Genomic DNA, 14,553 nt, shown 5'->3' with positions numbered 1-14,553 from the left:
ACGACGATGTTATGGCAGAGTGAAAGGAACCCAGGTGGAAAAAGCCTCTGGGGCTGAAATTGATGTGCCAGAGGGAGCACTGTGACTTCCTGGGTTTATTAGCCCTAGAGCAGACTGCAGGGTAGACCATAGAATGGAGTTCATCAGGGAGTGGGTGCCCCAGGGTAGTGTGGAATAAGGGGATGAGAGTCATGAAGAAGTGTATTCTTTGACGAATCTGTTTTGAGACAATTGGAAAGCCCTCTCTGGATTGACGCTATGGTCTCTCCCAAGTGGTGGTTTGGGGTGAGGCATGGGAAGAGGAAAATCACCCTGTTTTCCTCATGGATCTGCAGTTTCCAAGCCAGTGATGTGCAGAGAGAAGGGAGTTCTTGGGGTGGGCTGGTCGGTCGGGGGGTGGAGGCAGGGCTGGAGCTCATGGGGGGGGCATGGGGGGACGAGATTGGGTAAGTAAAGTGGAAAAGTCAAACATAGTTTACCTGTCTTGCTGCCTTTGGGGATTAAACACCTGAACAGTTAAGGCTCTGTGCAGCCCTCGAGAAAGAACGAAGGTGGCTAATACTGCCCTTATGACGTGCTAGTTATAATGCACATTTAATCCTCCAACTTAACAGAGGGTGTAGACCTTGCTGTCTCCTTGTTACAGGGAAAGGGGGGCACTTGCTCACGGCCACCTCGGTAATGAGCAATGTGGCCAGGGTCCAAGCCTGATCTGGTCTGTGGTTGGTTCTTCCCTATTTCGACGTTCACCCCCAGAACCAGCTTCGCCTGGGGCTTCCTGGGCTCACGCGCTCCTAGGGAAGCCCCTTTGGGAGACCCTGCCTGGAAGCGGTCTCGCGTAGCCGGTGGCCTCGCTGTGTTTGCATATAGCAATCTGTGTGTATTGTGTGCCTTTCTGTCACGTGCATACAAACTCTGGTTTTGTTTCTCTTTTCCCAGAGCAATCCACATCCTTTGGTCTGGGCAAAACTGAAGGGGTTTCCATTCTGGCCTGCAAAAGCTCTGAGGGACAAAGACGGGCAGGTTGATGCCCGTTTCTTTGGACAACATGACAGGTGGGCGTTAAACCGGGCTGCAGACGGGTAGCTGTAACTGAACCTTTGATGACTGTATCGTGGCCGCGAGCAGGGGCGGAGGGGTTATTATGTTGTTTATCGTCATGACACCAGTCGGGGATCTTGAGGTTAAAAATCCTGTCCTGTGCTGCGTTAAGCCTGAGAATGTGTGTGGGTTCCCATTGTTTCAGGTACGTTGAGAAGAATCAGGCTTCCGTAGTTTTGTTGACGAAACTGGCACGGGAATAGGTTCCACTGCTATTTTAAGCGGGGCTGTTCCTTTTAGATTTTGCAGAGTAAATTAAACCACCGTGCAAATTGCTCTTCGAAATAACGCTTTCAGGGATCAGAAGCATTTCCTCGGATTGCCAGTAAATGAATCTCTTGTCATTGTGCTGGGTGGTTCCCTCCCGTTGCCTTTTCTCTGAAGCCAAATAGGAAACTGTTAAGAGGTGGCTGTTGTTAACAGGTGTGAGCCCTCCCCGCACCCAGCCTTTCTGTGCTCCCCTCTCCTTCGCTCACAGGGACATGAATTGTTCTAGCTCTTAGCGGTTCCCTATCCTACGGGCTTGAGAACAGCAAGTAGACCCAGGTGAGCGGTGGTTAATACCTTAGTTCTCTTTTTTAGCAAGTCATGTGAGGATTCAATGAGGCAGCAAAGTGCTACCAAGCAGTTTGAAAAAGTGAGTGTGTTGGGGAGAATACTGAAAACACAGATTCTAGGGGCCCCTGGGTGGCTCTGCCGGTTAAGCATCTGACTCCTGATTTCAGCTCAGGTCACGCTCTCCTAGTTCATGAGTTCGAGTCTTGCACTGGGGCTCTGCTGCCAACGTGGGGCCTGCTTGGGATTCTGTCTCCCTTTCTTTGCTCTTCCCCAGCTTGTGCTCTCTCTCAAAATAAATAAATAAACTTAAAAAAAAATTTTTTTTAAATGTATTCTAAAAATTATCACACCCTCAGAATATACAGAAAATGCAGTTTGTAATTCCAAACACCAGAATCGGAACTATTACTCTGTTCACTTTGCTTGTTGCCTTGCGAAGGAAACAGAAGACTGAATGGTAAAGTAAGCTGTGAAATCATTTACTGGAAATCCGTTGTCTGGAGGCAGAGTGGAAATTAGCTGTGATAGTCCTTATCAAACCGATAGGAAATAGTTTGCTTTATTTGATTTTGACCTCTTTGCTGGAAATCTTTTGGTGCTGCCGTGGTTCCGGCCCCGTGCTGGATGCTGTTGTATGGGAGTGAGCCAGCGGACGTTGTCCCTGCCCATCTGAAGGCCGGCATCCTAGTGGGGAAGACAGATAATACCGAGTAGCAGGCAAGGTGGTCTCAGGGTGGGGGCTCAGAGGAGATCTGGGTGGAGGGCCAGGGAGAGCCAGCCTGCTGTGCTTGGGGAAGGCCAGGAGCACGGTGTGGTTTGGACAGGAGCGGGGAGGAGGAGGGTGGTAAGAGATGGGGGGGTAGGGGGCAGGGTCTGGATCACAGGGCTGTGGTCAGGGTTGGCCTTTTTTTCGAAGAGTAAGAGGAATGCGAAGAGTAAGAAGAATGCGTGTCTGGTTGTACGTCATGATAGCATGGCAAGTGTTAACACTCTTGATGATTTGGGATTATTCTCGTCTGTAATATAACCCGTGTTATACTTAGGATATAGGCGGGTGGGGGAGGCCGGTGCCTGCCGTCACGCACCAGACTCTTAGAGTCTTTGATATTGCTCTCCGCTGAGCCCACTCTGCACGGACATCTTACTCCTGCCTGTCAGTTCTGGATGGTGGCTTGGGGTGGGGTGGGGCATGAGCTCTGCCAGCCCTGTTTCTGAGGCCATTTCCCCAGAACTGGCTGGCGTAGGTTGGTTCAGGGTAGGGGCTGTCGTGGAAGCGGGCCCCCCGTGTTGGTGAAAAAAGCCAGCAGCCCACGTCGGGTGTTCGTGAGCTTTGCCTGACCCCTGCTGTGTCTTTTGCTCTCTTTCGGAGGGAATGTGCCCAGCTGTTGCCTCATTTTGAGTGAGGGGAGCCCCTTGGGGGCAGTGATTGAGGCCACTCTGTCGGGATGGATTGGGTGGTGCAGGGATGAAGTCACTGAGAGCTTGGGGGAAACCTAAAAGGAAGAGCATCCCTCCCTCCCAGGAGATGTTCTTAAAGCGGAAACTGGTCACACCCAGCAGCTCGTTGCAGAGGCTACAGAGAATGGATAGGCTGTCTCTTTCTCAGGGAGCAGCTCTGGGCTTGTGGAGCAAAACCTCAGCCTGGTCCTGTGTAAGCAAAATAGGTCAGGAGAGCAGAGTAAGAAATGTCACAGCCTGTCACGTGTTCATCGTTAAGTTAATAAATGCTGGAGCAAGCCCGGGGCGGCTCTTGTACAGATCAAGGCATGTTCTGGAGAGTCTCTTAGTATGCTTTTTGTCCTTGAAACATTTTTGCCTTCTTGGGATTGGATTTCACAGACACCTACACACGATGCTGTATGAAAATCCAGGAGATATTTAACGAAATGCCTTCAGAGCTACAGAAGAGTGAGCTGGCCAGAATTGAGTGCTTTTTATGCAGCGGGCGCTGTTTTCAGTGCTTTTTGCAGAAGCTGATTTATTCCCATTTGACTTGAGAAGAAACCTTGAGGCCCAGAGTAGGGAGTAGCTCAGCCGTGTGACTCTGTGGCCTGTCAGGACACTGGCTCCAGAGACTCTCTTTTGTTAAGCAAATGTAGTTTCTCTTTAACTGTGTCCTGGGCCTGTTAGAAGGAAGGAAATACATTGCTGAACTCCCTTGGCAGGCACCTTCATTGAAGGCGCTTCAGACCCTGGCAGAAGACAGTTAAGGTCCCACCCTAGACAGAATGGGGGGGACACAATGACAGTGGCCAGAGGCCAGCTGGCTGGTGAGGTCCTGGTACTGCGGGGACTGGTCTAGGTACATTTCATTTGCTCCCTTTGACCTTCCTCCAGGGAGGGGCTCAGCCTCCATTTTATCGATGTAGAGCTGAGGCCAGCTTAGGGAAAGGGAAGCCCTTTGTCGGGGGCAGCTGGGGGACCCCGGCCGCTCCTCAGATCTGTCCTGTGTAGTCCAGACGTCCGCTCACCCAGGTGTTTTAGCTGCAGACTCTCACCCAGAGGGCACCTGCCTCCTGCCCTGTTCGGTCTGGCCGCAGCTGTGATCCCTCAGGTGTCTGCAGGATGACAGCCGCTAGTTGCGGTGGATCGGAAGCCGGTGATTTACAGCACGCTGAGAGAGCAGTTAGATATTTTTGGGGTGTTCGGTTTTAGCTTGTGTCACGACCCCATTATCACCACGAGTTGCAAACCTCCATCCTGTGCCCTGGATTTCACCCCACGCACACGCTTTATTTCTCCGGGCCACTTTGTCTTCAAAACAGGAAGGAGATTCCAGCGTTAGAAATGTGGGTAAACTGTAATCTGAGTGGTCCACATTTCTTGCTTCTCTTTAAAACACTGGAAGACGGGGCAGCGTGGGGCCCGTCGCAGCGCTTGCGATGCCCCCATGTGGACAATGCTCGCGTTGGACTCGCTGCGGCGCTTCGCGTCCCCACTGTCCACTCTGCTCCCTGTTGCTTTGTGTTTGGCTTGACTTTATGGTATTTGAAGTCCAAAAGGCCTCCTTGGAAATGTTCGTTCCCACTGGATTCCCAGCCACAAATGGGATGGCAGCTGGGGAATCCAGTGGCACGTGGTCCATCTTTCTGTCCGCGTATGGGCTGTGCCTCGGACCCCGAGTGGTGGCAGGTTAGACAGCCTCCTCCTGCCTGCAGCCGCTTGGCCATGAATTCCAGAAAAGCAGCTCGTGTTCTTGTGAGATCTCTGCAGGGCATGCTGGGATGTGGGGGGTGGAAGGGAGGAAGGCAGAACCACCCGAGAATGGGGGTGGGGGGTGGAGGCTGTTCTTTGGACAGTTTCCACGTGAATTCTCTCACATTCAAAGTCATGCACCTCCTTGTAGGTTTACGGTTTTCCAGGGTTTCCTTCTAGTGCCTCGGAGAACCCCAGGTTACGAGAGATGCGAAATCTGGTGTCTGAGCACAGAGTTGGGCTTGGGACCACTTCTCTGTTTGGAGGTGTGGTCCTGGAAGCCGGGCTGTTTGCTTACTCTCTACCCACCCAGAGCCAAGAGGGGATTTATTATGCTTGTAATGGATTAAAGTGACTAAGTCCATTAGCTTTTTAATGTTTTAGTGAAGTTTGAAGTTTGCTCTTTATGTTCTATCATAAGAACATATCTATTAAGTGCTAATGGCTAATCACGTATTAACCATTCAAACTGAGTGATTTAAAAATTCTTTTGGCTAGGGCCCCCTGGGTGGCTCTGTTGGTCAAGCCTCTGACTCTCTATTTCAGCCTATGTCATGATCTCATGGTTCATATGTTTGCGCTCTGAGTTGGGCTCCGTGCGGACCATGCGGGGTCTGCTTGGGATTCTGTCTCCCTCTCTCTTTGCCCCTCACTTCTCTGCTTGTGCTCTCTCTTTCTGTCTCAAAAGAGATAATAAACAAAAAAATTTTATTGAGAGAGAGCAAGTGAATGAGCGGGGGAAGGGCAGAGGGAGAGGGAGAGCGAGAATCCTAAGCAGGCTCCACGCTCAGCATGGAACTCAACCTGGGGCTCAATCCCACGATCCTGGGATCATTACCTGAGTCAAAATCAAGTCAGACGTCTAACCTACTGAGCCACCCAGGAGCCCCCAAACCAAGTCTTATGTATGTACGTATGTTTCTTTCACAGAGAGAGAGAGAGAGAGAGAGAGACAGAAACACACAGAGTATGAGCAGGGGAGGGGCAGAGAGAGAGGGAGACACAGAATCCGAAGCAGGCTCCAGGCTCTGAGCTGTCAGCATGGAGCTTAACACAGGGCTCAAACCCACAAACTGCGAGATCGTGACCGGAGGCCAAGTTGGACACTTAACTGACTGAGCCACCCAAGTGCACCCCAAGGCAGTTTTAAAGAATAGAGTATGTATTTAAGAACCTTGGCAAACAAACCAGGCTAATTTGGTTGGCATTAAGGAAAAAACCATTCTGGAGACGCCCTGAATGTCCATGGGCAGATGAACAGATAAAGAAATTGTGGTAGATACATGTGGGATAGTATTTAGCCTTAAAAAAGATGCGACAACATAGCTCAACTTGGAGGTCGTCATGCTAAGTGAGATCAGCCAGTCACAGAAAGACAAATACTTCTGCGTGAATTCCGCTTTGTGGAGGTGTTTCATAAAATAGTCAAATAGGGAATCAGAGAGTAGAACGGTGGTAGGATCATTGGGCATAAAATTTCTGTTCTGATGAATAAGCAGTTGAGGTCTGCCTTACGGTCTGTGCCTGTGCTTACCAATAGTGTGTTGTACATTTAACGCAGTGAAATAGATTTGTAACAAACTTAAAAAAAAAAAAAAAAAAAAGGAATCTCTGAAAGGACCAAAGTTGACTTCTGCTCTCTCTTCTGCACTTCCTAGGGCCTGGGTTCCAATAAATAATTGCTACCTCATGTCTAAAGAAATTCCTTTTTCTGTGAAAAAGACGAAAAGCATCTTCAACAGTGCAATGCAAGAGATGGAGGTGTACGTGGAGAACATTCGCAGGAAGTTCGGGGTCTTTAACTACTCTCCCTTCAGGACGCCCTACACCCCCAACAGCCAGTACCAAATGCTGCTCGACCCCAGCAATCCCAGCGCCGGCGCCGCCAAGATCGACAAGCAGGAGAAGGTCAAGCTCAACTTCGACATGACGGCGTCGCCCAAGATCCTGATGAGCAAGCCGATGCTGAGCGGGGGCACCGGCCGTCGCATCTCCCTGTCAGACATGCCGCGCTCCCCCATGAGTACAAACTCTTCGGTGCACACGGGCTCCGATGTGGAGCAGGACGCCGAGAAGAAGGCCACATCGAGCCACTTCAGCGCCAGTGAGGAGTCCATGGACTTCCTGGACAAGAGCACAGGTCAGCCTCCGGCGGGGATGGGGTGGGGGGCACGGTGTCCCCTGGGACACGGGGCTTCCGTTGGGCCCACACCAGCTGGGTTTTAGATGGCCAGCGCCACGGAATTGAAAGGCGCTCCTGGGGTTTCGCTGCAGTGGAGCAAACCTAAAATTTCCAGTGGATAAGACTGTGGGATTTATGCTGTTAACAATCAAGAGAGGAGAACCTTGGTCCCCAAAGGCCAGATGGGAGGGCATTCCTTGCAGCAGGCAGAGGGGGCCAGAGGACCTTCAGAGTGAAGATTAGATGCCTCTTGGGTTATCACAGCAAAACTTCCAGAATAGTTTGTTTATCAAGAATGTTCTTTTAATTGAAAGACCATTTTTCTTACCAAAGTATACCTTTCACATTACTTCGTGCTCCAATGTTAGAGCTTGGGGTAAGGTCAGCAATAATGTGTCCTCTCCCCGGAGCACTCCTTAGAATTTGCCCTGATTGACACTTGCTGTCGCATAGTGGGTAAGCATGAGGCTGCCAGTCTCAAATCCCAGCTCTGCCGCTCCTGAGCCACAAGGCTTTAGGCCAGTACTTACTGTGATGTGTCAGTTTCCTCATCTGTGATGTGACCTCAGAACCGACCTTCCCTGTAGGTTCCTGTTGAGGGTTAAATGAAGACGTGTCCACACAGGGTCTGAACAGGGCCTGGAATATTGAGCAGTACAGAGCTCTTGGCTGCTGCATCATTTCCTATGGTGGCTGCTCAGCCAATGCCCACACGGATTTGGAGAGCGGATGTAAGCGAGGGGTGCTGGGCCAGTGTGAAGAAAGGAACGGTGACCTAAATTGAGTTTTAGGTACCCAAATATTATCTAGTTGCCTGTTAACATACTTAAGAGCTTTATTACTTCCGCAAGGAAACAGGTTTACTCCCATTTTTCTTTTTTTATGTTTTCGTTTTGAGAGAGAGAGAGAGAGACAGGGCATGAGTGGGGGAGGTGCTGTTAGCACAGAGCCTGACATGGGGCTCGAACCCACAAACCGTGAGATCATGACCTGAACCAAAGTCAGACGCTTAAGCGACCGATCCACCTGGGCGCCACTCATTTTTCTTGAAACGTGGCCTTTGTTGGTCTTCTCGGAGACGTGGCCACAGAGAGCCTTCTACACCTAGCCTGATGGTAAAAGGCAGTCCCTGGGCTGGGGAGACAGACCGTCGAGGGGCAGGGCCTGGTGAACCCCTGGGCACACGCCCATCTCCAGAGCCTCAGCCCGTGGTTGCCCTGCAGGATTGTGGGCTCATGGTTTCCAGATCTTACTGTTATTCCAGAGAAGTTGGAAATTTGTATTTTTATATAAAACCCCCAATTATTAAAGGTCAGCTCAAAATGTCTTAGAATATTTTCCAGAATGAATAAAGCACACCTCCAGGTTGGCCATCAGTCCTAAGCTTCTGGCCAATGTTCTGTTTCACCTTAGACAGCCCTGCAGACCCTGTCCCTCCCCTTTCCTCCTCCCTTCACCCCTCCCTCCTTTCCTTCCTTTATGAAAGAACTCTTTTTTTTTTAATTTTTTAATTTTTAAAAAATTTTTAATGTTTTACTTATTTTTGAGAGAGAGAGCGAGACAGCGTGAGCAGGGGAGGGTCAGAGAGAGAGGGAGACACGGAATCCAAAGACAGGCTCCAGGCTCTGAGCTGTCAGCACAGAGCCTGATGCGGGGCTCGAACTCGCGAACCGTGAGATCATGACCGGAGCCGAAGTCGGACGCTTAACCGACTGAGCCACCCAGGCGCCCCTTTAATGTATATTTTTAAATGTTTATTTTTGAGAGAGTGTAAGCAGGGGAGTAGCAGGGGAGGGGCAGAAAGGGAGAGAGAGAGAAAGAGAGAAAGAAAGAATCCCAAGCAGGCTTCGTGCGTGGAGCCTGACATGGGGCTGGATCCCACAAACCGAGATCATGACCTGAGCCAAACTCAGGAGTTGGACACTTAACTGACTTAGCCACCCAGGTGCCCCTTAAAGTCCTTTTTTCTAAAATATGATTCCTTTGCCAGTAGGTGCTCAGATCATTTTGGGGATTATGAGTCAGACAGCCAGTGAGTACTATGCATCGAGAAGGTGATCCCCCACATTGCTGTAATCTTAACCAATTTTCTGTAAGGAGCCAGACAGTAAATATTTTGGGCTTTGTGGGTCTCCCTCACTACTGTGCATCTATTCAACACTGTCGTTGTGTTAATGACACAGCCATAGGCAGTACATGGCTGTGACATTGAAATTTGAATTTCATACAATTTGTATGTTTCATGAACTGTAGTAACCCTTTAGGAGTTTTCCAATATTTACAAATGGCAAATACCCTTGTGTGCAATATGAGAGGAGGTGGTTCGCCAGATTTGATCCATGGGTCCTTTTGCCAACCTCTATTATAGACCAGGTTAGAAAAAACTTAGCCTCCCCATTCAGTTTACAGGGAGTGAAACAGGTCTCTGTGGAGAGGAGGGAGCAGCCTGTTCCCACAGCTAGATCCTGATTCTACATCCGTTTTCTCTTCACTGCGCCCTACTGCCCTCTGCTGTCAGCAGTGACAATAGCATTTAGTAGAAGTGGAATCTTGAAATACCCCACAGTCATTGAGGTTTTGAGTCATTGAGTATCACTGAGATGAGATTGTGATTTATCCAAGGTTGTGTTAAAAAAAAAAAAAAAACTTGTCATAAGACAGAAAAGCCGTATTAGTTTTAGCAATAAAAAATTTTTCACCAGCAGCATTAAACCTACGCACTGAAATAAGTCATTAACTAAAACTTCTATGAGAATTTAGAAACTTGCCTTTTGTTTCGGGGGTGTGTCGAGGAGCTCCAAGTCGGGTGTCTGTAATCTACAGAACTCAATTTCGTTTTCTGAGGAGTCCTTTGCTCAGCCAGGAGCCTTTCGCCCGCGGTGTCCTGACCCCGGATCAAAGTGGTTTCAATGCTCTGTGATTTTCCTGCTTTCCCCTTGATCTAGACGTCATGGCCAGAATCAGTGCCTTTGGCAATATTTGCTTGCAGGACATAAGCCATGAATATGTATTCGGCCAAGAGTCTTAGCACCTGACTGTCACCAGCCTCTGAATTAACCGTCCTTTGGTCTCGTAGCCCTGCTAGGGGGTGAGAAGGGAAACCGTTCCGTAAACTCTCTTCTTGTCACAACTCTACAGCCTTGTCACACGATACTTGTTATTTATAAAACTAAAGTCACAGACCACCTCACTTCCCGATCAGCCCATAGGTACTGTTTCCAGGTTTGTTTGTTTTTTTTTTTGGTGCAAAATGATGATTTTATTAAAGCACAGGCCCAGGACCCCTGGGCAGGAAGAGCTGCCTTCTGGGACTTTCTCTGTGTTGGTTTAGGTTTCGACTATTAAGCTGAAAAACAGATGCTTCAGGGCTCAGGAAGGTATGGGAACAGGTTTAGGAAGTGTGGTCACTGGGAGGAATGACACAGAGCAGAAACAGCGCGGCGCCCTCAGGACTTCGCGCCCCACGCCTGGTGCTCGTGTGCCCTCTTGAACCACGCCTGGTGCCCGTGTGACCTTGCGACCCACGCTGGAGACCCGTGTGCCCTCGCGCCCCACGCCTGGTGCCTGTGTGCACCCCCCCCCCCCAGCTCTTCCCTGCTGCTGCACGGTACCCTGTGGCACTTCATTATTACAAACCTCCTTACACGCCGACGGGGCATCACCTGACCTGTGCAAATGCCCTTGAGGTCTGCCTTCTCTGAAGGGTCCGGGGGCCTTCCTGTTGGTTCTCACCAAGTGGGAATGTGGGCTCTGTTGCCTTTCTCATTGTTCAAGAGAAGCCTCAGATATTTTAGTTATTTATTTTTTTAAGTTCATTCAGTTTTGAGAGAGAGAGAAAGAATGAGTGGGGGAGGGTCAGAGAGAGAGGGAGACACAAAATCCGAAGCAGGCTCCAGGCTCTGAGCTGGCAGTCAGCACAGAGCCTGACGTGGGGCTCAAACCCACGGACCGTGAGATCATGGCCTGAGCCAAAGTTGGACGCTTAACCGACTCAGCCACCCAGGCGTCCCTCCTCAGATATTTTTTTAAATGTGGACTGCTCCAACTTTTACATAATTTGCTCAAATTTAAAATGTAAAATATCTGTATGCTGCCCTAAATACCTCCATGAACTACTTGGTTTGCAGTATCTGTTGTAGACACTTTTGAGTTCTTATTTTTTTTCTCTCCCCTCCCCACCCCTCCCCTCTCTCTCCTCTCTTCCCTTCTCATGTGTTATTTATTTTTGAGAGAGAGCGAGCATGAGCAGGGTAGTGGCAGAGAGAAAGGGAGACAGAGGATCTGAGCAGGTTCTGCCCTGACAGCAGCAAGCCCGATGTGAGCTTGAACTCATGGATCATGAGATCATCACCTGAGCTGAAGTCAGATGCCCAACCCACTGAGCCACCCAGGCTCCTCCCTCCCCTTTTATGTAAGCTCTGTGCCCACATTTGAGCTCGAATTTACAGCCCCAAGATCAAGAGTCACATGCTCCATCGACAGAGCCAACCAGGCACCCGAGGTTTTTATTTATTTATTTTTAACTTAACCCTGTGTTCTGAATACTTTTTCACATTAGTTAAATCGCCCTTCCAAACAGAGTGTCCAGTCCTAGACTGCCCAGTGATGCTCTTCTATGTGGCTCATCTGTGCAGGCCCCCAAGAGGTGTGCAAGCTACCGCCCTTTGAAGATGTAGGTTGCTTCCGCGGTTTTATAAGTGGAGGAAATTTGGCTTGAATCACTGACTCCTCCGCCTCTGTCCCTGTAGAGTGCTGGGGTGTGAAGGAGGGAAGGGGCATTTGTTTCTAATTTAATTGTAGGACTCCTGTTTCATGGAGTCAGAGGAGCCCTTAGCGCAGGCTAGGATTTTGTAAATGTAGGTAATAAATGATGTGTTTTTAGCCCACACTCGTGAATTGTACATCAGAGTGTAAAATCTGATGAAATTATTTGTGACTTCAAAGGCGATTAGTTCTTCCTTTGAGCAAGATTTTTGGCTTTACAAAAGGATTGGCCTCCGTGTCCAGGCTTAATTGAAACGAGCATTTCCATATGTCTTTCTGCTTTTGAGAATGTCGAGCATGACTTAAAAGGAGGTTCTCGAGCTCTGCACTGCTGGCTTGGGCTCGATGATTCTCTGGTGCGGGGCCTTCTGTGCATCCATTGCGGGGTATTTAGCCCCATTCCTGGCCTCCACGCGCTCGATGCCAGTGGCACCCCCCTGCCCACAGTTATGGCAGCTGAAAATGTCTCCAGACACTGCCGTGTTTCCCCTGGGGGCATCGTTGGCCCCTCCAGGTTCTGTTGAGAACCATACTTTTGACTTTTTGCACTGAGAGCAAAATTCTGATGCTTCACGTTTAGGTTTGAAGCTCTTCAGTATTTACATTAAATGTTGCATCATTCCCCCCTCCTCCCCCTCCACCCGAATGTAAACGGTTCCTTTCAGATGTTAATATTATATAATAAATAGCACATAATATACCCAGAGAGGTAACATCCCTTAACAATTGGGTGTTCCTGGGGCGCCTGGGGGCTCAGTGGGTTAAGTGTCCTACTTTGGCTCAAGGTTCATAAATTCAAGCCCCGCATCGGGCTCTGTGCTGACAGCTCAGGGCCTGGAGCCTGTTTCAGATTCTGTGTCTCCCTCTCTCTCTGACCCTCTCCCATTTGTGCTGACTTGCTCTCTTTAAAAAAAAAAGACCAAAAAAAAAAAAACCCCACACAAATGAATTTGGTGTATTACCATCCTAATGTTCCTTGGTTGAATGGATCATACTAAGTTTTTCCCCTTTCGAAGGGAGATTTGTTTCTTTGCATCTTTCTGCTTGTTCATATAGTTCTAGTTGTCAGTAGGGTGTAGTCGGGACGTGCAGATGACAGAAGGGATTGGGGGCGTGTGAATGAGTGCATTTTGGGGAACATTTCTTAGGGGAAGAAACCTGGTTTTGTGAAGTACTACGAATGGGAATGTTTTAAACAGATACATAGATTTTTTTTTTTTTTTATGCACATTTTATGCATGGCTCTGCTAGCTTTCTGATTCCCAAAATTGTAGGTGTTTTTGGCTAGCCTGCTGGTTTACATGGTCTAGATGGTCACCTATGAGGCCAGAGTTTATGTTTTCAAGAATATTGAACCTCACTGGAGTCCGAGAGTTACAGAACCCCCCACACCACCGTCATTTACATTTACCTGTATTAACAAATATATGTTTGCACCTGTTGTAAAGATTTTTCCCCACAACAAAAACCACAGTAAAAAGTTTTAAAAGGGCAAAAAGACCCATAATCTAAATAGCTCTAGTTGACTTTTTTTTTTTTTTTAACGTTGGTGACACTACACGGTTAAAATTAAGATAAAACAAAACCCAGCAGTATTAAAGGAGTGTAGAGGGATGTAGAATGAAAGGTCAAGTTTTGTTTACCCCCACATCCTGAGTACCAGTTTTTCTCCTAAGTATGCAGCTATTCATAGTGTGTGGAGTGTACTTTTACCACAAATAAGTATTACGCACTCATTTGAAGATGTGCATGTGTTTTCGTCACACATTTACACATCTTGCTGGCATTTATGTATACACTTGATTTTTACGTCTCTCTTTCCCACACACACCTCTGCGGGGTCCAGTCCTTGTCAGATTGTGCGGATAGGGGTGTGTGGTATTAATGCCAGTATTCATTTACTGAGCCAGTCTTAAATTAACTGACATTTATACACCATCGCGTGTTTCTCTGCTGTTTCTCATCAGCACTTTTGCGGTGTCCCTTCTGGTGCACACATCCTGGGTCTGGGACATATGACCGGTACATCTAGGGGATGAACTCAGCATAGCGGCCTTTCTGTCTGTGTGATTTATACAATTTAAGTTTGGGTGATATCAGCATCACCTAATTGGCTGTGCTGAAAGGTTTCACGATGCCAGTGAGTATTCCTTTTTTCTCCTCTACCCTCCACGCCAGGTGTCATTTTTGGAATGAAGCTAATCACGCATGTGAAGAAGACGTAGGATGGAGATAAATATATCCGTATTTATCTCTCACATGTTTATTGACCGTTTGTATTCCCCCCCACCTCCCCGAGATGCTCTCGAGTGTTTCTTCTTTGGATTGTTAAGCATTCTTTTAGCATACCCTGCTACATACCCATATGTAGCTGCATAATATTGAGAGTTACTTAAACGGCTGTCTTTTTATGATAGAGCTTTTACTTTGGTTGCTGTTACTGTTTATTGCTTGTTATGACCACAGCGATGAGAAGAGAAATGCAGACCTCATTCTCCAGCTAATTATCTCCTGTTTTTGCTCCTTCTGGAAATGTCTCGGACACCGGGCAGCATCCCAGGTGCCTGGCAGGGACCCTGCTCTCCGTGAGCTGATGTGCTCACAGCAAAGGGGAGATGGTCAGAAGGGGCCCCTTGGCCTTGGCCCCCTCGGATGGGGCCAGCAGGGGAGGGCTTTCAGGGTGGTATTGGAGGGTTATCAGCCAGTGTGATCTGGGTGAGGGTCAGGGTGGGGCCCTTTCCTGGGGGAAGCAA

At 48.6% G+C, this 14,553-nt stretch overlaps 1 protein-coding gene across 16 annotated transcripts in view; it reads left to right on the top strand.

Annotated features, from left to right (window-relative positions):
- The window catches only part of ZMYND8 (zinc finger MYND-type containing 8), a 133,699-nt gene that overhangs the window by 72,883 nt on the left and 46,263 nt on the right, over window positions 1–14,553 (top strand). For all 16 annotated transcript variants that reach the window (XM_039249420.1, XM_039249406.1, XM_039249410.1 and 13 more), the window contains 2 exons: window positions 940–1,055; window positions 6,513–6,994. In XM_039249420.1, coding sequence (XP_039105351.1) covers window positions 940–1,055; window positions 6,513–6,994 — 598 coding nt within the window. The remainder of the gene's footprint in view (window positions 1–939; window positions 1,056–6,512; window positions 6,995–14,553) is intronic.

This window comes from Hyaena hyaena, unplaced genomic scaffold, assembly GCF_003009895.1.
Source record: "Hyaena hyaena isolate Hyena2069 unplaced genomic scaffold, ASM300989v1 scaffold_335, whole genome shotgun sequence".
Lineage (NCBI taxonomy): Eukaryota > Metazoa > Chordata > Mammalia > Carnivora > Hyaenidae > Hyaena > Hyaena hyaena.
Note: the sequence above shows the minus strand (reverse complement) of the source record. Positions and strands in the feature narration are given on the sequence as shown.